This window comes from Oryctolagus cuniculus, chromosome 3, assembly GCF_051225735.1.
Source record: "Oryctolagus cuniculus isolate XC-2025 breed Fujian yellow rabbit chromosome 3, ASM5122573v1, whole genome shotgun sequence".
Lineage (NCBI taxonomy): Eukaryota > Metazoa > Chordata > Mammalia > Lagomorpha > Leporidae > Oryctolagus > Oryctolagus cuniculus.
In genome coordinates, this window is record NC_142869.1 from 4,782,946 (window position 1) to 4,805,895 (window position 22,950).

The following is a 22,950-nucleotide window of genomic DNA, read 5'->3' on the forward strand; positions in this document are numbered from 1 at the left end:
CGCAGCCATCAGCAAACCGCGCTCCCTGCAGGAGCCCCTGGGGACTCCTCCCTGAGGCTCTGAAGCCACCATGGGTGGTCCCTGCCTCCAGGGTCTCCAGCAGCCCCCCCCCCCATCCTCCCAGCCACAGGAACAGGCACCGTGGGGCGTAACGACTACGGCACAGCCCGAAAACCACCACGAAGCGTGGAAGGAAAACACCGCTGGTCCTTAAGAGCTGGCTCCTTGGGGTCCCGTCTGCCACCTCCTCTCCCCTCTCAGGAGATGGGGGTCACCCAGGCCACGTCGGGGCACAACTGCGTGATCCCCCCTCCCCCGAAGTCTTCACAGCGCTCTGCACAAATCCACATCAGCACAACCCACTGAGGATTCCTCCCCAAGACCCTCTGGCCACGTCAGAGGATGCACACCCCAAAAACCTGTTCCTGCCCCTTCACAAAACACAAACCCAACCACAAAACCCGAGGGTCCCGGGGCCGGCGCTGTGGCACAGTGGGTTTAAAGCCCAGGCCAGGCCTGCAGCGTCGGCATCCCATACAGGTGCCAGTTGGAGTCCCGCCTGCTCCACTTCCAGTCCAGCTCTCTGCTGTGGCCTGGGAAAGCAGTGGAGGCCCACGTCCTTGGCCCCTGCACCCGCGTGGGAGACCCGGAGGAGGCTCAGCTCGGATCAGTGTGGGATCAGCTCAGCTCCAGCAGTCGCTGCCATTTGGGGAGTGAATCTGGCTGGAAGATCTGTGTGTGTGTGTGTGTGTGTGTGTGTCTACCTCTCTATGTAAATCTTTCAAATAAATAAAATAACTCCTTAAAAAAAAAAAAAAGCGTCCCAAAGTGAGGAAGGCGGGATTTAGTGTGGTCACCTAGCAATAGTTCCTGTCACTCCAGGGCTCTTAAAGGTGACAGCGTAGCCTGTGTAACCAACGGCTTTTATGTCTCTGGAGTGGGCTGACCACTCACGGAGACATGGGACCAGGGTGGACCTCCCGGCAGACACTGAAAACCCTCCCTCCCCGAGGTGGCATGGCGCACAAAGCCCCCGGGCTGCGTGTCCCACCCGTGGGGGCCGCGTGTCCACGCGTCGGGGCACGTGTTGCAGGGGAGAGCGGCCCGCGGGGCTCGGCAGGGTTGAGGCCCCAGCAGACAGAGCGAGCGCTGGTCTCGCAAGGGCAGCTTGCTGAGGGCGAGTTCTCACTCCGGGGACCGGGGTGAGGGGCTCGGAGCGGGGTGTGGGGGTGCGGGGGTGTCCAGCTCGGCCCGGAGGCCAGGAGGCCAGGGGCCGGAGCCAGCTGCAGTGCCGACCCCGGACAGCCTGCTCTGAAGTCAGAAGTGGGGTGATGGCGAAGGGCTCCCCGCACCAGCTCGCCAGGCGTGCCCAGCACAGCAGCCCTGCTCGGGAGGAAGAGCCCGCGGTGCCAAATGAGAGGGGATCTGGGTGAGCGGGTCAGGCCTCCTCCCACCTCCGGCCGCTGGCTCCTGCAGGAACTACACTGGAGGGGGCCTGACTTCGCCTCACAGCGGCTCAGAGACTGGGGGAGGGGTCAGGGGTGGGACACACAAGTTGGGCCAACCTGGGTGCAAAGCCCACCAACCGCCCCCATCACTGAGCCCCCACAACTCCCACAAGCATCAGCCCCCACCCGCAGTCCCAGGCAGCCCCTCCCCCAGCCCCCGGCCCCCGGGCTCAGGCCTTGCTACCGTTCAGGCACCTGTCACTCATGCATGGAGGACCCGAGGGTCCCTCCTCGTGGGGAGCACACAGCCACCGTGAGGATGATCCCACGGGACGAGGCAGTGGGCGCCCGGGGCACGGGGCGGCCCTGGGAGGAGAGGCCAGCACCGGGAGGGCTGGGGGCAGAGGCTGCTGGGGGGGGGGGGTTGGAAGGGAGGGCGTCCAGGGCCCGAGGGGCAGGGGAGGAGGCGCCACCTCTGGTCGGGTTCCTTCCCGACTCCCCACAGACCCACCACCCAAATCTTCACCCTTTCCAGTTCACCTGAACCCGGGGGCCCAGACAACCCACAGAAGGCGATCCTGAAAGCGGGCCTGTGGAGCTGCCTGGCCGGACGCGACTGGACGTGAGTGGACACGGCCGGGCAGAGGGAGTGCGGGCTGGGCTAGAGGAGACGCCACCTCCCTCAAGTGCAAAGCTGCAGGGAGCAGACACCCGTCTCCAGTGCCCCTCCACACTCTGCCGGGTCAGGGTAGTGTGCCCGCTGGAGGCCTGGCAACCCCCAATCCACCTGCTGACAACTCAGAGACTCACATGGGGGAGGGGGACACCGATGCCCAGGAACCTGGCCTTGCCTCCGGGCGAAGCTGCAGCCCAGGCGGGCTTCACTTCCTGCCCCTGGCCCCCACCCTCTGCACACCAGCTCTCTCCCGAGCGAGCATCACCAAGCTGACCCAAAGGGGTGGGCACCGAGGTCTTCGGGGGAAGCGCTCAAAATCAGGAGGGTGGCAGTGCAGAGGCCGGCGGCCCAGCACTCTGTCACTGCCGGTTGGCACCGGTCAGTACCGGTCAGCACCGGCCCCGGGCTCTTTGGTTTTTCACCTCTGCCCATGCAAGTGACAGCGCTCAGCTACAGGGAGGGCACGGTCCATGCCCCGCCCCCCCGAGGGAGGGCACGGCCCACGGGGGCTCTCCCTGGAGGGAGGGCACGGCCCACGGGGGCTCTCCCTGGAGGGAGGGCACGGCCCACGGGGGCTCTCCCTGGAGGGAGGTACGGCTTTGGCCCCCAGAGCTCATCCAGCCCTGGAGGCGACCAGGCCATGTGGTCTGTGCCAAGATTCTGGAAACTTCTCTCACAGGTGGGCCAGGAGGTGGTGACAGCGGACGGAGGTCAGGAGTCATCTCTGGAGCTGGACCAAGCGAGGGCCTAGGAAGGCCCCTCTGGCGCCCTGCGGCTCCCCCTCCACCAGAGCTGCTGTCACAGAGACCCCCGGGGACACCAGGGGCAGCACCACGTGGACAAGGCTGCCTTTCTAACCTCCACATCCGCTCCACGTCCCCCGCCCCACTGGGGAAATCCAAGGTTCTCGTCTGCCACTTCACTGTCGCTGTCAGAGGAAGCGTCTCTCCATGCCCACCCCACCCATACTCTGCAAACAGGGCGCCGTACGCGTGCAGGGTGCAAACCCCAACTGTACACCTGGGTCCCCCCACAGACACACCTGGCTCCTGTGTGCCGAGATGCATGGGCACAGAGCAGCAGGTACTGGGCAGGGGAGCGGGCAGAGAGGCATGGGGGCACCCGGGGCATCTCACAAGAGGCTGTGTAGAGTCAGCGGAATAGCAAAGGGACACACCTGCACCTGAGACCCCACCTGTCCCTGAGACCCCACCTGCGCCTGAGACCCCCACCTGTGCCTGAGACCCCACCTGTACCTGAGACCCCACCTGTACCTGAGACCCCACCTGCACCTGAGACCCCACCTATGCCTGAGGCCCCACCTGTGCCTGAGAAAGAACTTGTACCTGAGACCCCACCTGTACCTGAGACCCCACCTGCGCCTGAGACCCCACCTGCGCCTGAGACCCCACCTATGCCTGAGGCCCCCCACCTGCACCTGAGACCCCACCTGCACCTGAGACCCCACCTATGCCTGAGGCCCCCCACCTGCACCTGAGAATGAACTTGTACCTGAGACCCCCACCTGTGCCTGAGACCCCACCTGTACCTGAGACCCCCCACCTGTGCCTGAGACCCCACCTGCGCCTGAGACCCCACCTGCACCTGAGACCCCACCTGTACCTGAGACCCCACCTGTGCCTGAGACCCCCCACCTGTACCTGAGACCCCACCTACACCTGAGACCCCACCTGTACCTGAGAACCCACCTGCACCTGAGACCCCACCTGTACCTGAGACCCCACCTGCGCCTGAGACCCACCTGTGCCTGAGACCCCACCTGCACCTGAGACCCCACCTGTACCTGAGACCCCACCTGCACCTGAGACCCCACCTGCACCTGAGACCCCCACCTGTACCTGAGACCCCCCACCTGCGCCTGAGACCCCACCTGTACCTGAGACCCCACCTGTGCCTGAGACCCACCTGTGCCTGAGACCCCACCTGCACCTGAGACCCCACCTGCGCCTGAGACCCCCCACCTGTACCTGAGACCCCACCTGCACCTGAGACCCCCACCTGTGCCTGAGACCCCACCTGCGCCTGAGACCCCACCTGCGCCTGAGACCCCACCTGTGCCTGAGAACCCACCTGTACCTGAGACCCCACCTGTGCCTGAGAACCCACCTGTACCTGAGACCCCCCACCTGTGCCTGAGACCCCCCACCTGTGCCTGAGACCCCCCACCTGTGCCTGAGACCCCACCTGCGCCTGAGACCCCACCTGTGCCTGAGAACCCACCTGCACCTGAGACCCCACCTGCACCTGAGACCCCCACCTGTGCCTGAGACCCCCACCTGTGCCTGAGACCCCCCACCTGTGCCTGAGACCCCCCACCTGCACCTGAGACCCCACCTGCGCCTGAGACCCCACCTGTACCTGAGACCCCACACCTGTACCTGAGACCCCACCTGTGCCTGAGACCCCACCTGCGCCTGAGACCCCACCTGCACCTGAGACCCCCACCTGCGCCTGAGACCCCCCACCTGTACCTGAGACCCCCCACCTGCGCCTGAGACCCCACCTGTACCTGAGACCCCACCTGTGCCTGAGACCCCACCTGTCCCTGAGACCCCACCTGTGCCTGAGACCCCACCTGTGCCTGAGACCCCCCACCTGTGCCTGAGACCCCCACCTGCACCTGAGACCCCCCACCTGTACCTGAGACCCCACCTGCACCTGAGACCCCACCTATGCCTGAGGCCCCCCACCTGCGCCTGAGAATGAACTTGTACCTGAGACCCCACCTGCGCCTGAGAGTGTTGTAGAAGTTTCCTGGTAAAGAACCAGAAGTAGCGATGGCGGGCCCAGGAGCGTGGGAGCAGCATGGGCTTCCCGGGAGGCAGTGGATGGACAGCGTATAGCACGGGTTCCCGCGGAGCCACGGGGACAGGCATGGGACTGAGCTTCTCCCAGGCCTTCCCCGTGCCCTGCATGGGGCTGTTGGTGGGGAGGGGCTTGGGAAGGGTCCAAGATGAGCTTCCCTGCTGGCCCACAGGCAGCGTGGAGCCCAGAGATGTGATGCGTAACTTCCTGCTTCTGTGCCGGCAGAACAAGGCTGTCCCCATTGCCCGCTTCACACACGCAAGCGAGGGAAGAGGCCACCATGTCCCCGAGAGCCGCTGGAGGCTCATGTCCCAACAGAGCCGGGCTCTGGGGCCGGGAATCTTTAGGAAAACTGAGTCACCGACCCTGCCTGGGGTCTGACCCGGAGCACACTAAACCCGGGCGGCTGCAGCACCGCCCCTCTGCACCTGCCTCCCCGGTCTGTGCCGAACCAGCGGGAGGCTCCAAGTGCAGGACGGGAGAGGCTGGAGCAGGCTTCCCCACGGGGGCTCCTGGGGTCACACCCAGGCAGACGCCGACCCCGGGGAGCCCGCTCCAAGCCCGGCCGGCCGCACGGCGCGGGGCATCCGGGCCGGGCACTCACCATCATGAGCTCCTTCTGGAAGGACTTGCGGTCCTTGTTCTCGGCGCTGGTGCAGTCCTCCTTGAGCTTCTCCAGCACGGAGGCCACGCGCTCCGGCTCGCTGTCCAGCTCGGCCCGGCAGAAGAAGGTGAGCGGCAGGTTGCTGTAGCCCAGGGCGTCGGCGAAGGCGCGCCAGCTGCTGATGTTCTCCATGAGCAGCGTGCGCACCGAGGCGTAGATGTAGGTGAGGAACTTGCACGGCCGCAGGATCTGCTCCAGCAGCACGGCGGTGCTCAGCTCGGGCCCCGCCACCAGGCCCGGCCTGCACTTGCCCAGCACCAACACGTTCTTGGCGTGCACCAGGCCCACCCGGCCCTGGTAGTAGCCGATGTACCACTCCTTGGTCCACAGCTGGCCCCGGAGCCGCACGCGCTCCTCGCTGAGCAGGGCCACCACGTCGCCCTTGCGGTACTCCAGCAGGTAGTGGTTCTTGCTCTGCCGCACCACCGTCTTCAGCAGCTTGCCCAGCTTCAGGCTGGACACCGGCCGGTCCTGGAACGTCGGGTACTTGGCGGCGGCGGCGAACGGGGACAGGATGATCTTGCCCACCTCGTTCTTCTTGAGGAAGCGCCGGGGCCCCGCCGGCTTGCCGGCGCCCTTGGGGGGCGGCGGCGGCGTCTGCACGCAGAACTGCGTCAGGATGGCCTCCTGGTCGTCCTTGAGCTGCACCCGCAGCGTGAAGTCGGACAGCTCGCCGGGGTTGTGCGAGGCGATGGGGAAGATGAGGCGGCTCACGCGGCCCAGCTTCATCTGGAAGCCTCGCACGACCTTGGCCTGCTCGCTGGCCTTGACCTCGTAGTTGGTCATGTTGGAGAACACGGAGACGGTGAGGTCCTGGGGCCGGGACAGGGTGAACTGGTGCCGGCCCCACAGCTGCAGCGCCACGGGCGCGGGGCTGGGCGCCTGGCGGGTGACCTCGCTGACCAGGAGCGTCTTTGGGGCGCAGTCGTGCCCGAAAATGGTCACGACCGTCTTGAAGGAGGGGTGCACGTGCTTGGGGCCGTAGAGCCCCACGGTGACCCTCTTGTTGATGAAGTCCCACACGGTGGCGGGGTAGAGGATGCTGGGGCTGTGGGCGACGACGGCCAGGTACATGCAGGGCTCCAGGTTGTCCAGCTGCACCTGGACCGTGTCCCCGTAGCTGTAGGCGAGCGGCACGGCGACGTACGGGCCTTCCTTGGCGTCGCTCCGCAGGCACTGCAGGCCCACGGCGCTCTTGCTGTAGAGGTCACTCTTCACCTCGGCGGAGACCTTCATCTCCAGGGTGAGGAAGGTCCTCACCTCCAGGTTGCTGAGCCGGACCTCCACGACGGGGCTCACGCTGCTGGACTTGTCGCTGTTGAGCTCCAGGGGCGGGTCCAACAGCGCCTTCATGGAGATCTGCTGCGTCTCCCCGGGGGCCACATGGCCCTCGGGCACGTGGATGCTGATGCCGGTGTCGGGCAGCTGCACGGCGCCCCCCGAGCTGTCCAGCCGGCACACGATGTTCATCTCCACAGCCTGGGTCTGGCCCCAGCCGGGGCTTTGGCCCAGCAGGTCCAAGTCGTGGCAAGACCGGGCCAGCTTCCGGTGGTTCAGCCAGGCAGTTCGGAAATCCTCCCGGCTCTGGAACTGCTCGGGGGCTGGGGACTTGAGCCCCGTGAAGAAGCCGGCGGAGGCGGGCGCGTCCGCCTTGGCCTGCAGGACCGAGAGCTCCGACAGGCTGTAGGAGCGCTTGCTCCTGAAGAAGGGGTTGTCCCGCCGGGCCGGCGCCTCCGCCGGCTGCCCGCTGGCGGCCGGGAGCTCGTCAAAGATGTTGCCGGTGCTGTTGGTGGTGGCTGAGCTGGATTCGGTGAACGAGGCGGCGCCAGTGTCAAAAAGCAGCAAGTCCACGGTGCTCCTGGGGTTCAGCTCGTCCAGGCTGGGCACGCCCGCCACGCCCCCGTTCAGGAAGGGGTTCGTCTGGACGCCGGTCCAGAACGGGTTGTTGCTGTGCGCCCTGCCCGGGCCCCTCTGCTCGCCTGCCCACGTCCCCAGCAGCTCCAGCTCCCGGGCCGCCTCGTCCGGGCTGTCGGGCAGGTTGTCGATCATGCCGCTGTCGCTCAGGGTGGAGTTCCGGTAGTTGAGTGGCTGCACGTAGGAGGCGGGGATGTAGCCCATCTCGGTGGTGTTGTGCGCGTACCACCACTCGCCGCCCGACGTGTCCAGCACGTACAGGTGGTCGCCCTTGGAGAACTTCAGGGTGGTGAAGTTGGTCGGGCAGTAGTCCCTGATGGCGATCACTTCCTTCGCGTTCCCGAACGGCGTGGGGCTGTCCGCGAGCAAGGCACTGGGGGAAGGCACTGCGCGGAACACAAAGAGACAGGCGGTGAGGCCAGGCTGGGGGACAGCCGCCGGCGCTCCCGAGGCAAACCCCGGCGCGGGCTCCACCGGGCCGAGGAACTGCTCGACCACCAGCTCCCTGTCCACCTGGGCCACGTCGGTCGGACAGGGATGGCCCAGGAGAAGCCTCGCACAGTCCCTGGGTTCCTGGCGTCTCCCCCAGACGTGGCCAGGCGTCCTCTAGCTCAGAACTGCTCCTCCACAGAGAGCCAGGCTGCGTGGGACTTTCTCGGCAAGTAGGCCGTCAGGAGTCTGGGGACCGGGAATGAAGGGCCTCGCAGGGTCCTTGCGATACCGCGTGTGCAGCTCCCAGAGAGCAGGCCTGGCTCCTGCACGGCCACGTCCAACCCGCTGCTCCCCAACTGCTCCCCAAGTGCACATGACCTCCGAGGTCAGTCTCAGTCCGTCTCTCACCGATCCTTCAAAACTGCAGCGTGGAAATGGACCCTCCCCCACACCGTGCCCACCAGAGGTCTGGGTCAGGTCCAAGTAACTGTTGATGCAGTCTGCAAAATTCTAAGGCTTTAGAAGAGGGAATCGCCGGCGCTGCGGCTCACTAGGCTAATCCTCCGCCTTGTGGCACCGGCACACCGGGTTCTAGTCCTGGTCGGGGCGCCGGATTCTGTCCCAGTTGCCCCTCTTCCAGGCCAGCTCTCTGCTGTGGCCCGGGAGTGCAGTGGAGGATGGCCCAAGTGCTTGGGCCCTGCACCCCATGGGAGACCAGGATAAGTACCTGGCTCCTGCCATCGGATCAGCACAGTGCGCCGGCCGCGGCGGCCATTGGAGGGTGAACCAACGGCAAAACGGAAGACCTTTCTCTCTCTCTCACTGTCCACTCTGCCTGTCAAAAAAAAAAAAAAAAAAAAAAAAAAAAAAAAAAGAGGGTTGATCAAGCTGGTTTAGGCTTCTTGGAGTTAAACTACTTACGTTGCCATCACAGCAATTATAACAGCAAAAATACCTCCCCCCCGGGGCCGCGTCCTGGAGCAGCGGGTTCACCTGCCCCGCGGTGTGTGAACCCTGCGTGGGCCCTATCTGAGCCCAGCTGCTTTGCTCTGATCCAGCTCCCTGCTTACGTGCTGGGGAAAGCAACAGGAGGTGGCCCGAGTGCTTGGGCCCCTGCACCCACGTGGGAGACCTGGATTGAGTTTCTGGCTCTAGCCTGGCCCAGCCCTGGCCATTGTGGCCATTTCGGAAGTGAACCAGCAGATGGAAGTTCTCTCTCTCTCTCTCTCTCTCTCTGCATGTAACTGCCTTTTGCATAAGTAAATAAATCTTAAGAAAACTCAGTAAGTGGCGAGTTCTGAAAGATGACACACACGTGTTCTACAGCCGAGGGTCTTCCCTCCCACGGGGGCAGAGAAAGTCCTGCTGATGGACATGAGCCCGCCCACGGGTGCCCAGGACCGCTGCCCCGGCTCCCTTAGTGGCATGATCGGCTGCGAGTCCACTTCCCATCACAAACGATTCCTCCTCTGAAAGTAGCCCATGAAGACGAGCAGAGACGGCCACAGTTCTAGCTGAACCCACATCGTCCCAACACGTGCCCAGGTCACCGTCCTGTCCAGCTGGCTGCGCGAACCCCTCCCCAGCCGGCTCCATCTTCCTGTGAGAGGACACAGCCGACGACGCTGAAATCTTGGTCCTTAGCAGAATCCCAGGCAGCGGCTGGGAGGAGGGGTCCTGTGGGCTCCCACTCCCTGCTTACAGAGACGCCTGTGGCCGGGAGCACAGCTCGCCTTCCGGCCTCCTCAGGGAAAACACTGGGCCGGGTGTCTGGGCGTTTTGGGGCCACCCGACCTGGGCTCAGTCCCCAGAGCTGTGCCATGCTGATACAGGACCCCCCGCCCCACTGGTTGCAGGAAGGCGGGGTTCACCGCAGAGCCAGCACGGGGCTCCCAGGGGCTGGGAGTGAGGCCCTCCCAGGTGGCACTTGGGCCGAGCGGTGTGTGTGCAGCTCGGGGCCAGGCTCCTGGTGGTCGGTGGTGGTCGGGGAGCACCTCTGATTGGTTGGTGACATTGTGTTCTTTAGGGATCCTGTGGGGTCCGAGCAGGTGGCTGTCACTTTTGGCTCAGGGCCTAGGGTTCTTGGAGAAGAGAAGGGACCCCTGAAGACAAGACTGAACATCGGGGTGTCATCTGCAGGGGGATAAAAATCTAGTGGTCTGGCCATCAGGGACCAGCGGGGCGGCCGCGCCACGCCCTCAGGAGCTGACTTCAGGAGGCTGGTTTGCAGCCACGGGAGCAGGATGGGGAGACTGAGCTAAGGGCGGGCGACTAGGAGGAGCCCAAGACTCCCACAATGGAGAAGCAGCCTCCTTCCCCAAGGCCAGGGGAGGATTAAATACAGCGGCGAGAGGATGCGGATGAGACGCTCAGCGTAAGGACGCCCAGCCCTTTGTAGGTCGCACAATGCTCACCTGAGAACACACACCTCCAGCCCCCGCCTCATGTTATTTTCTCCACAGCACTTCTGTAGCCGGTGGGGTTCAGGACGTGCTAACCCAAGGGCACCTTGAATATAGTGTTTTTTTTAACAGAGACACACACATAGAGAGAGAGATCTTCCATCCACTGGTGCGTTCCCCAGATGGCTGCAATGGTCAGGCCCAGGCCAGGTCAAAACCAGGAGCCAGGAGCTCCATCCCGGTCTCCCACCCGGGTGGCAGGGGCCCAAGCACTTGGGCCATCTTCTACTGCTTTCCCAGGTCATGGCAGGGAGCTGGACTGGAAGTGGAGCAGCCGGGACAGGAACCGGCGCCCACGCGGGATGCTGGCACTGCAGGAGGCCCCTTGGATGCTCTGACCCACAGCAACGTGGGGAGCAGGTGCAGGAGCCTCCTGTGCCCGAGGCGTCCTCCCCAGAGCTGGGGGAACGGACAGACGGGGGGATCCGAGCACACGGCCTCGCTGGTCCCCAGGCTCAGCACGCCCAGCTTTTGGCCCCAGGGTATCCCTCCCCACTCTGCACACTTCGTCATGCCCAGCACAGAAACACGCCGGCTGAACTCTTCTTGGGTTTTCACGTCCTTACGAAGGCTCCGGGTCACGGGAGGCAGGCACGGAGAAGTCTGCACGCTTTGCCCTTGTTACTCTGTCTTTTCTCCCAGGGGTCCCAGCCAAGACCTCAGAAGGGAAGGAAGGAAGCCTCCCTCCCAGGCACCTCACGTGTGTAAAATCTCATCAGGACGTGAGCTCTGGGGCAGGGGCTGGAACGCGGGCAGGGCGTCCGCACCCCATCCGGAGTTCTATTCTCACTCTGGGTTCTATTCCCAGGGCTGGCCCCAGCAGTCGCGTCCCCGCCCCTCATGTGGGAGACCCGGCTGGAGTTCCTGACTCCTGGCCAGCAGGTGGGAGTTCGCTCCCTCTGCCTCTCAAATAAATAAACAGTGGGAACACAGCTCTGTCGCAGCCCGTCCTGGTCGTGGCTGTGTGGCGCGCCCGTGGTCATGCTCACTGGTTTTCGTGGGTGAGCTGCTACCCCCCAGCCTAACCACCAGGCAGGAGCCACACCCCTGTCACGGCATCATGGGGGTGGCCACACGTAGAGTCAGACTCTGCCAACCCCGGGTGTAAAATCACAACCAACACATCGCGTGCCGTGGAAGGGAAAGGACGGGAGCGAACAGAACTGGCGGAGTGAAGAAAATTGTGCGTGAAGCTCCAAGCTTCCCCGCGAGGGTTCAGCACATGCGTGCTGAGATGAGCCGGCCCAGACAGGCTGGGAGGAGGAACACCTGTCACCCTGGCCCCAGCAGCTCAGAGCGAGAGGTGGGCAGGAGCGAGGTGGCCCCGGGCTCAGGGGACGCCCAAGCTGTTCCCTCCCCCTTCTGGTTCTTTGTTTCCTTGACAAGTCTACTGCAGATAAAAATAAAAACCAAATGGAGGGGCCAGCGCTGTTGCGTACTGGGCAAAGCTGCTGCCTGCAGTGCCGGCATCCCTTATGGGTACCGGTTCTTGTCCCGGCTGCTCCACTTCTCATCCAGCTCTCTGCTATGGCCTGGGAAAGCCGTGGGAGACAGCCCAAGTCCTTGGGCCCCTGCACCCACGTGGGAGACCCAGAGGAAGCTCCTGGCTCCTGGCTTTGGATCGGCACAGCTGTGGCTGTTGTGGTCATTTGGGGAGTGAGCCAGTGGACAGAAGACCTCTCTCTCTCTCTCTCTCTGCCTCTGCCTCTCTGTAACTCTGCCTTTCAAATAAACAAATTTTGAAAAACCCAGATGAAAATTAAATACGGCTTGCTTGTCATTAAAAATCTCATTAGAACCCTCACTATGCAGCCTGGCATCACTCCTTACCGTTACACTTTCCGAATGAAAACCCAGAGCGACTGAGCTCGTGCCGGGCCCGGAATCCCTGTCTCGGCGATCCCAGACCGAGGGCCACAGCGGTTTTACTGAAGACCCCACGCGCTCCCCTCAGAAGAGAGGCAGCAACACATTCACTCAGAGACCAGGCTTGTCCGGGGCAACAGCCTCCTCCCCGCGGGGACCCCAGCAGGGGCCTCCCTTCTGTAGAGGGGTCTCCGTCCATCCGTCAGCCACCGGCCACCAGGCAGCGGGGCTCGGGGGAGGGCTCCTGTCCATGCAGAGCTGGGAAGTCCCCACCCACTTCCACTGCACTGGATTCCGGGCAGCGCTGCGCGGGGTCCCAGGTAGCCCTGAGTGATGCATTTCCTAACAGCCTGCCTGAGCACTTGTGTAGCAAAGCAAGGAGGGCAGACTCCACAGCGGAGCCGTGGCAGGAACGGGGGCGGGGGCGGGATCCTGGCTAGAAGCTGCCTATGTCACCCAGGGCCCGCCCTCTGGGCACGGAATGAGGGCCTGAGGGCCCGCCCAACCTTGACCCTCAAGTGGATGAGCCCCCTCCCCACGCCCCAGGCAGCTGGGCCTTCTGCCTCCTCCCACCCGGCCTCCCCGTATGGAGGCAGCAGCCTTGCCCGCTGGCCGCTGTGGTCACTTTCAAAGTTCCGCCCCTCGCGTCCACATCCAGGCGCACAGTTCACACTCCCACCTTCTGGACCAGCTGGGCTATTAGCTATCTGGGCTACAGGAAAACCAGGCCCTTCCCTGGAGACAGCAAGCACACAGTCCCACGGCCTTAGCAACGCCCACTCGGTCTCTCGCTGTCTGCTCAGGACATCCTCAAGTTCCCTTGGCTCCGACCACTCAACTGTGTCCTGCACAGTGCAGCAGGTGACAGCCTCTGAGCGCGGCCCCACGGAGGGGACACTGATGCTACCATGCTGCCCACAACACCAGGGAGCCAGTGTGGCCCTGTGGGATCGGGGTGGACCCCCAGGAGAACAAATGCTCACCAGGGCCCACCCCAGCATCTGGGAGACAGGTGTTCCCGCTCACTCAGTTCTGAGGCCTTCAGAGAGCCCTGGGCACCTGGGATGGCGAAACCCTGGGGTGTGCTCTAACCCAGGGCCCTGGGCCCAACGGGGCTGCCTGTTTCCACAGATGGACTCGTGCTGGGACACGACCCCAGGGCCAGAGCTGAGCAGCTGTGACCAGGACCCTGCAAACGTGAAGCACAGCCGTGCACTGCCCCCGGGAAACAGCTGATGGGGACCGGGTCACGGTGGGAACGGCACACCTGGCTGCGGTGCCCCCATGCGCACCTGCTGATGGTACGGCCACCGCTGTCCACATGGCGGCCTCCCTGTGTGCTCGCAGCTGCATTCACTGAGACCCTCTACAGGGGACGGCTGCTGACCCCTGCCCCAGGCCACCCCTCTACTCCCTGGCGAGTCTCCAACTTGCCTGCTTTCCCCTGTATCTCGGTACCACCGAGCCCCCCACCTACAGTCACCAAAACGGAACGCCCATAATGTAAAGGCTGGACCCAGCCTCTGGTCGGTCTCCCGCAGCCCAAGGTGCCCTTGCCTGTCCTTGGCCAAAAGGAATTCACTGGCCCAGCTGCCTTCCCAGGTTCTAATCAGGGACGCAGGGAGTCATCTGCTTCTCCCATAGATAAGACCCTCATGGCCGGTGTTGGCCTGGGGTGGTTTGTGCAGGGGAATTCCAGGGCAGGGTAGGATGTAGTTGCCACCCTCTCGTAACCCCCAGGCCGACGAGAGCCCACCTGGCCGCCACAAATTCCCTGAAGAGCGCGGCATTGCCGGCCAACCCAAGGAAGGCCCCGAGCTGCACGGAGCAACCAGGAACCTGGACACGAGCTGGTCACGCAGTCTCAGCCCGGTTTCAGTCTGCAAGACCTTCCCCCTCACTCCTCGGAGCCCGGAAGTCAGTGCCGGGTGGCGGCTCCAACCTCTGAGCTTCGCCATAAACACCTGCTTTCTCCCCCCACCCCGACGTCAGTGATTGGCTTTCTGCGCGTCGGGCGAGTGCACCCGGTTTGGGGTTCTACAGCAACGCCTCCAACCCGTTTGTGGTGAGGAGAAACACTGCGTTCCGTGTCAGGAAGGCTTTCGTCACTGCGGGACATCAGAAGCTTCCCAACACCAAGGCCAGCGCCTGCCTCTTCGGGGCCGAATCTTTGACGCGCTGAAGCTGGGAGGCTGGCACTCCACCTCCGTCAGCTTGACTGGCTGACCGAGAAAGGCTCAGCTCCGAGAGCCCCGGCGGTGCCCGCCGTCCCCCCCAGCCCCACTCACCTTTGACGTCACTGAGGCTCGTCTCCGGAAACCCCTCGCTCAGGTCCATCAGGGTCCCCTCGGACTTGCACCGCGGGAGGCCACTGGAGTTGGCTGCTCGGATCCGCTGCGCCGCCATGTCGCACTCCACCCGGGCGAGCCGCTAGGGGTCCATGTGTGCTCGGCCTGCGGCTCCTGCAGTGGCACCCGCCCTGCGCAGTGCTGTCAGCCCGGCGGGGAGCTGGCCCCTGGGAGGAGGGAGGGGGGAGAGGACTCGGTGAGCGAGAGCAGAGAGGGATTCCTCTTTCTACCAGGCCTTTCCGGGGTTGAAACCCCCCGTTCTTTCTCCCCGGGCCGAGAGCAGCATGGCGCGTGCTGCCTGGCCGCTGAGCCCACTCTGGGCGGTCCCCTCGGCTCCCGCGCGGAGCTCCTGGCCCAGGTGTGCCGGCACCTGGCTGCCCGCTCACCAGAGTGAGACAGGACAGGACTATGTGTGCCTGCGGCCAGTGCCAGGGCTCAGGAGAGAAGCAGCCTCTGTCTGTCCTCAGCACAGACTGTGGGTCCTGCGGGAGGAATGGCGGCGACTCCACGCCCCGGCAGTGCTCCGAGGAGATGCTCCCAGCCACGTGCTCCTGGGAGCCGCCCATACTCCAAAGAGACAGCCACAAGAACACCCCGTGGTCACACAAGCCAGAGGAGACTGGGGCTGACCTCTCGACCCAGCGTCGCTTCCCAGCCGGAAACCACTCCAAGTCCCCCCCAGCTCCTTTTGCTGGGAAGGGCACAGGAACTCCAGTGCAGGTAGCCGGCTCTGGGGTGACCCCCGCGGTGGCCCGCGGACGGCACACGGGAACCAGCGAGAGCTGACTTCTGAGCAGAGCCTCCACCTCCCCCAGAGAAGTGGGCAGCCAAGGCCGCGTAGCGACTTCTAGGTGACTCGGCCCGAGGCCCCTTATCCCTGGAGGGCTCTGTGCAGACCCACACCCAGGCCAGGTGTGGAGGAGGCCCTCGGGGTGTTCCGAGAAGCTGACCTGGCCACTCCCAACTCCCCGGGGCTCCGGCGCAAGGCAGAGTCCGTGCTGGTTCCAGCCTGGCCCCACCTAGCCTCAGGGTCCCACTGCAGCCTGCTCCAGCGGTTCTCATTTGATGTGTGGGAAGGTTACGTGAGGTGATCCACGTCAGGTGATCCACGCGAGGGTGTGGGACATGCAGCGGGGCCCCGAGATGTCAGCCGCACTCCTTGGCCGGCACCGCCACAGCGGGGGTCCTAGCTCCCCGGGACTCAAAGGGGGCTTCCTGCCCATCGAGGCCTGGAGGCTGGACCCCTGCCCCTGAGAGATCTCGGAGGGATGGCTCATGTCGTGGACTGCATGTACCTCCCCAGGGACACCAGCTGAAGCCCTAACCTGCAGGTGCGGGGGTGGTCAGGTTCAGAGGTCATCCGGGTGGGAAGGAACCAGGGCTTTCACTGGAGACCCCAGCGACTCCCCCACCCCTGTGAGCACATAGTGAGGGCCCTGGACCCCCAGCCTCCAAGTCTCCCTCCTGTCCAGCCTGCAGTGCCTGGGTAAGGCGGGACGTGGTGGGGACGAGACGCAGAATCAGAAGGGGCAAAGCTGCCATCCTGGAGCCCCCAGCACGCCCACCCCACCCACCCGACTTCCGTTCTAGGGTTTTCTATTCCGAATGGAGCCTGACCCTTCACCTCAGGAGGGGCCGGGGGCTGACGCTGTTGCTTATGGCCCAGTCAGCTCTCGGGCAGGTGATGGCTACTGCAGGGGCAGGGCGAGGCACGGCGGGGCGGGGGGGGGGGTGGCTCTTGGGAGCTATGGACTGCAACTCCCCACCCCCACCCCACCTCTTCCCTGCAGGAACTGTGCACCGGGCTGAGGGGTGGCCTCCTGCTCACCCACGTGCCCCTGTTACCGCTGGGGTGCAGCCACAGGGTTGAGGACACGGCATGCCCACCCCATCGGGCTCAGTGACCGAGGGGCTCTGTGCGCACGGGGCTGCGACTCGCAGGCCCCAGAGCCCTGGGGACGAGACCTTGGGAACAGCTGACTTCCAGGGCACAACGGCGCCGTGTTCCACCACTGAGCGGGAAGACACGCAACTCGCTGATCTCAAAGGTTCTGGAGCCTTCCCGGGAGAAAACGCACAGAGAGGGAAAAGGCTTCCAGCGAGGGGCGGGGGCGGGGGGGGCGCGGGACCTTTAAGGCAGGCAGGCCCACAGCCTGTGTCTGCCCAGTGGAGGACAGCTCCCACCGGAGACTGCCGGTGCCTGCTGCTGGGGCGGGGAGGGGGCAGCAGCCACGGCAGAGGGGCAGGGGAGGTCGGGAGGTGCCCGTCAGCTCTGGGAGCTGTAGGGGCCAGGGCTCCCTGCACCCAGCGGCCTGGGCAGAGCTGCACCAAGGACTACAGGAGAACTAGAGGAAGGGCTGTGTGGACTGCAGCCCTCTAGGAGCGCTGGTGCCAATCACCCAGCTGTGTCCCGCCCACAGCATGGGAGGGCCGCCTCCCCCTAGGTGCCAGTCACCCAGCTGTGCCCCGCCCACAGGTGCCAGTCATCCAGCTGTGTCCTGCCCACAGCATGGGAGGGCTGTCTCCCCTGCCTCCCCCTAGGTGCCAGTCACCCAGCTGTGTCCTGCCCACAGGTGCCAGTCACCCAGCTGTGTCCTGCCCACAGCATGGAAGGGCCGCCTCCCCCTAGGTGGCAGTCACCCAGCCGTGTCCCGCCCACAGCATGGGAGGGTTGCCTCCCCCTAGGTGCCAGTCATCCAGCTGTGCCCCGCCCACAGGTGCCAATCACCCAGCCGTGTCCCGCCCACAGCATGGGAGGGCTGTCTCCCTGCCTCCCCCTAGGTGCCAGTCACCCAGCTGTGCCCCGCCCACAGCATGGAAGGGCCGCCTCCCCCTAGGTGCCAGTCACCCAGCCGTGTCCCGCCCACAGCATGGTGGGGCTGCCTCACCACCTCCTTTGGGAGTCACCAGTTGACCACTGTCAACCACGAGGAGCAGCTCCTGGGGGTTACAGACACGTGCCCGGGAGGAGGCGTGGCTGCAGAGCTTCAGGGTGCTCTGTCCCCCGGGAGGCTCTCGGCCCCCACGTGTGCAGCGCGACTGAGAAGCACCTGCTGGGCCACGGGGCGTCCCCTCCCCTGTTTCCCACTCACAAGGACCCCAGCCCGCTGCCAGAACTCGAGGGGAGGAGAGCCTGGCCAGCTCTCCCAGCTCCCAGGAGTCAGAGGACAGGGGGCCACGGCATGGGCGCTGAGGGGCCTGGACGTGGCCTGGAGGCTCCAGGAGGCGCTGGCGGCCTCGGTTTTTCTGAGAAATGGGAAACCACGGACACGGCTTGGCGAGAGGCTGCTGAGGTGGGGGCAGGCGGAGGAGGGTGCGTCCAGGAACCACTCAGCCGAGCCCAGCCCCCCATGCCTCCGTCCAGCATGAGGGCAGCGGCATGTCCAGGGTCAGGTGGCGGAGGCCAGATTTCCAGGGCAGTGGGACCAGTAGTGTGGGGAGGCACCTGCCGGTCAGCTTTCCAACAACCACGCGAAGGGGAATCCGGAGGCCGCGGAGAAACCAGGGCATTTCGGAGCGGTCAGGCTCCGCAGCTCGCTCTCAGCGCTGCTAAGGCTGCCCGGGTCATTGCTGAGGGGGACAAGGACACCACCTGATCCAGCAGCGAGAGGGGAGGCGCACGCGTTAGCAGCCACAGCAAGGGCTCCGCAGTCCTTTCAGAACCACAAGGACCTCCCGCCAGAGGCTGACCCTGAAGGGACGGAGAGGTCTCTGATTGCGTGCTGCGCCGGTGGGCAGGCGAGAAGCCAGTGCGGAGTCGCACTCCCCAGCCAGGCGACGGGCAGAGCCTGCTCATTCAGCCGCGGCCGCCCCTCCTGTCCAGTGGTCCTCGATGCTCTGTGTGCACCACCAGAGTTGCGACCCCGGCCAGCTCCTCCCCGGCCCACCCTGGACCCTCCCCTCCCAGACAGCCGGCTGGGATGCCCAGTGTAGCTCTGCACGTCTCAGGCTGGGCTGTAACGGCACAGAGCCAGGCACGGGTTTCAGGAGGAATGCGCGCCCACCCCCCAGAGCCACTGCATCACCCTCCGCTGTCTTCTCCCCCGAACTCCTGACAGCTCAGCTTGGGGCGGCGGGGGTGGGGTGGGGTGCCCAGCTGCACTGGCCGCCCATGGCTGTGACCTTCCAACCTCTCTCTGGTGGATCCCCAGCTTCCTTGGCTGGGTCTCCTGTACCAAGTACAAACAGACCCTGCAGGGCTGTGCCAAGCCCACTACAGAACCGTCCCGCTGAGCCCTGGAGACGGCCCCACAGCCATCAAGCTGGACTGGTCACTGAAGCAGCCGCGCTCGCGGCCGAGCTAACCACCTCTTCCCAGACGCCCCGTGCCCAGGCTGTCCCTGCCAGCAGCCCCGGGCCCCTGGCTCCGCCCACCACCCAGAAGCCGGCAGGTGCTGCTCGCTGCCTTTAAGAAAGCCGAGTCCAACTCTGCCGGCCCTGGCACGCAAGCCTCCCCGAGCCGGTTCTCAGCCAGGCGTCCAGCTCGCTTATCTCGCCCCTCCGCCCAGCTATCGCTGACCACATCCGGCCGGATGCGCTCCTGTTAGCCCGGCTGGGCCAGCACCTTCAGCGGGTGCATTCTTTGTTCCCCCGTAGGCGGCAACAGCTTAACCCTCACCTGTGCTTCAGGGAAAACCCGGTCCCTGTCTCTCCAGCTCCTCCCTCCAGGCGCCCCTGCCTCCCCACCACCCCCGGATCTGCGACTTCCTGGGGGGGCTCCCGTGTTGGCCGCGGATCTCCTGAGCCTCATGCCGACTGCCGCCCCTGCACACCGTCCCTGGTGTGTTAGAAAAGCAATACGGGCCTCCCTGTGCGTGCACAGGCTGCAGCCCAGTGCTCACAGGGGGACATTCAGCACCTGCTCTCCCGACATGGGCCGCAGTGAGTGCTGTCCACACCGCCAGACACAGGCTGCAGTGAGTGAAGACCCTCTACACCCCCTGACCAGGAAACCCCAGGGGCAGGAACTCAGTGCCTGGCGGGCAGCCCCGCTGACAAGTGACATCTAAACCTCAGACTCCGACCACTCCCTGCCCTCTGAGTGCTGCTCTCCAATGTCTCCAGGGCATCTCAAACCTTCCGGCTCCAGACCCAGCCCTGGGCCTGCGCTGGCCCCAGGCCCCATGCCCCTGGCTCCAGCCTCCCAGGGGGCGGCAGCTCCGTTCCGCCAGCCTAGGCCGGGATTCCCGACCCAGCCCTTCCGGCTGTACCTGCAGAACATGACCTGTGGCTGACCCCTTCTCAGCACCGTGGCACCGTCCTCCCTCACCTCAATTACAGTCATCGGCTCCCGGGCCCCTGGACTGCCTGCGGCCAGCTCTGCCCTCCAGGGTCCACCCCTCAATTAGCAGCCAGACGCCGCCAGGACTCTGCTCCACCCCCGCTACGGGCAAGGCACGTGCTCTCCGAGCTGCCCTCGAGGCCCTGCCCAAGCCCCCTCACCACCGGGCCTTTGCACACGCTCCTGCCGACGTCTGGAAGGCCCTGTTTAGACACTCACTGGACTCCACCCTCTGCGCCAGCGCCAGTGCCCCCGCCAGACACACCTGGGCCCCCCGTCCCCAGCCGGGGCCTGCACGAGCTCTGTCTTTGTCCCTCTGTGTTGGGACCGACCCCTGCATAGACGGCTCTCAGATACGAGTGAAGCAGTGACTTCTATCTGCTCAAAGACGGACACCGGCCAGGCTGACGGGACGTGCGGCACGTGGCACGCAGGACTCGCAGGACTCAGGACCCCACTCCCGAGTGTGGAAATCGGCGGAGCACGGGCGTTTCAGAAAGCCCATAGGAAACGGAGTGGAGAGAGATCACTGTGGTGCAAGTACCTGAGTACTGAGCCCACGCACAGTGTTCATCAGGCGTCTCTTCCGTGAAGTACCGCAAGCCCCTTCACTGATTCTGAAAACACTTGGTTACCTGGACGCACCTGGACGGCCCAGGCACCTGCCACTCACCGGGCCCCAGGGACCACCTCTCCAGGGCAGCCCAGGTTAGGGCAGCCGGCACGGATCGCAGGACGCCTGGGAGCACAGGTGAGAGCCCCAGGCCCTGCCCGCGCCGTCCACCGCCCTGGCGGAGGCTGCACTCAGCAGCACCGAAGTGGCACTGGGGTCACGTGTTTAACTCCCAGCGTGAGGCCGCCTCCTGTGTAACGGCAGATCCCTTAGGACGGAGCAGATCCCGCTCCCAGCCCCTCCCCAGGCACCAGGAGGCCGGCCTCTGCCACCTAAGCCTGGAGAGAATTCCGGCAGATGCCAGCCGCAAGCTCAGGGACCTGCACGCGGGCTCTGGGCTACAGCTGCCGGCCCGCCCGTCTGCCCAGTCCAGAATCTCAGAGGACTGTCCTCCAACAACCTGCCTGAGAGACACTGCACAGCCAAGCGAGCCAGGGGAACCAACCCGGCCTGTGTGGCCCTGCCCGCGTGCACCAGACACGCCCGCAAAGGCGCAGCTGCAGGGGAGACCCGGCCCCCCGCCGAGCGCCGCTCTGGGCCCCTCCCTCCCTCGCCAGCGCTCCTCACGCCTTCAGCTGACTCATGCCCCATGCCGATCGTAATTATGGAGAATCACGCGGGTGTCATCAGCGCTCCTCCAGGCTAAAAAAAACAGCGCGAGTTTCAGCCTGTGCCTCGCGCTCTGTCACCAGCCTCCTGGGACGGACGCCGGTCCCATCTTCTCACCCCGTTACTGCCCAACCAGCAAGGTGTTGCAGGGCCCGGTCCCAAGTGACCCCTCCCCAGTGCATGGCTCTGCTGTGAGCCGAGCACCCGGCAAGGTGGGCGGGGCCCTGGTTTTCAGAGGCACCGCGTGGGCCACGTGGACCACTCTGCCTACCAAGGTGTCCACACCTCAAACCCGCTCCAGCTCCAAAGGCCCAGGCACGGCCAGGTGTGTCTAGTCTGGCCTGGACCCTGGGCAGTGCCCCAAGTGAGAGCCTGCTCCCCTGCCTGCCGACTTCCAGGAGCCGCAGGGAAGGAGGGGTAGGATTGGGGATGGGAGGGAGACAGCAAGAGTGAATGCCCCCAAGCAATGCATGACAAACCTTCCTGCCAGGTGCTGGGAGCTTCTGCCCACTTCTGCAGCCAGGGGCTCCCTCAGCCACTCGCAGGAGTGCATCTGCTGCCTCCAGGCCTCTGGCCCGCTGCTAGTTTGGGGGGAAGAACACGGGCTCCCCCACCAGAGGCACCAACAGGCACCCCGGGGGTCGTGGCCCATCCCAGTGCCCACGTGCAGGGCACTTCCCGGGACACCTGGGCTCAGTGGGGGAGCCTGTGTCACACCACCTGCGTGGAAGAGAGGTGTGTGGGCAGAGCCCTGTGCCCCAGCCCCGGTCTGAGGGAGGCAGCGCCTTAGTGAGCCCCCAGCAACTCTAGGAGCAGGCTCGGCTCACAGCAGGGATGGGACGGAGCTGAGGGGCGCGGAGGTCCTGTGTGTGGCAGCCTCGCACACTTGGGGCGTGGCTGTCCCTGTGGAGCTGGGGACTCAGAGACGACCCGGGGGAGGCTGGCGGGCTCTGTTGTCACACGAGGGGGACTCAGATCTCCCAGACAACAGGAGATCGGAACCTGGGAATCCCAGGACTGTGGGTCGGGACCAGGGAGCGGAGGGAGGGGTAGGGGGCCGATCCCTCTCCACTGCTCCAGGGCCGGGGCCTCTCCCTGCTGTCTACCAGATGCCCGGCCAAGGACCGCTCTGATCCCCCCCAACACTGGACAGACCCCACCATTCCCTTCCCTTCCTGCAGCGCGCACAGACCCTCGGAGGCTTCCCACGCCAGGCCTGGACCGGCCTCGGCTCCCATCCATCAAGCCTTCCCCGGGCCTGGTGCTCATGCCCGGCACAGTTAAAACGGACCCAGCCGCCAATCACCGCTGGGGCAGTGCTGCGGGGCCTGCTCGCATCCTGGGCATCACAGCTGCGGCTCTCTGGTTCTCCCTGATCCCCGCACGACTCCTGTTTCCTGGAAAGCTGCCGCCCTGGCTCCGATACCTCTGCAGTTCCCAGCGCCAAGCCCACAGCACGGCTCAGATCCACGCTTGGGGCCGTCTGTTGAACCGGGGCCTGGCCCAGACATGCGCTCAGCACCAGGGTCCACCAGAGTCACCAAGGAGTGCAGGCCCTGGTCCCCTTCCTCTCCTGGGGCAGTGCACACAGGACACCAACCAGGCAGGACAGTGAGGTCTGGCACTCCACACTCTGCAGCTACGGCCTCCTTCTGTCCTATCACCCCTCTGCGGAAATCCACAGTCCCAACACGGCCGAGTGTGGCCGCACGTCACGATGGAGCTCCACGTTGGCCCGCAGGAGTCACACG

The 22,950-nt window shown here is 65.1% G+C and overlaps 1 protein-coding gene across 2 annotated transcripts in view; it reads right to left on the bottom strand.

Moving 5' to 3' along the window:
- Window positions 1-22,950, bottom strand: part of SH3BP4 (SH3 domain binding protein 4) — a 70,253-nt gene that overhangs the window by 5,061 nt on the left and 42,242 nt on the right. For both annotated transcript variants that reach the window (XM_051834149.3, XM_089328882.1), the window contains exons 2-3: window positions 14,577-14,803; window positions 5,555-7,914 (exon numbers count right to left, since the gene is read on the bottom strand). In XM_051834149.3, the coding sequence (XP_051690109.3) occupies window positions 5,555-7,914; window positions 14,577-14,694 (2,478 nt within the window). In that variant the 5' untranslated portion in view covers window positions 14,695-14,803. The remainder of the gene's footprint in view (window positions 1-5,554; window positions 7,915-14,576; window positions 14,804-22,950) is intronic.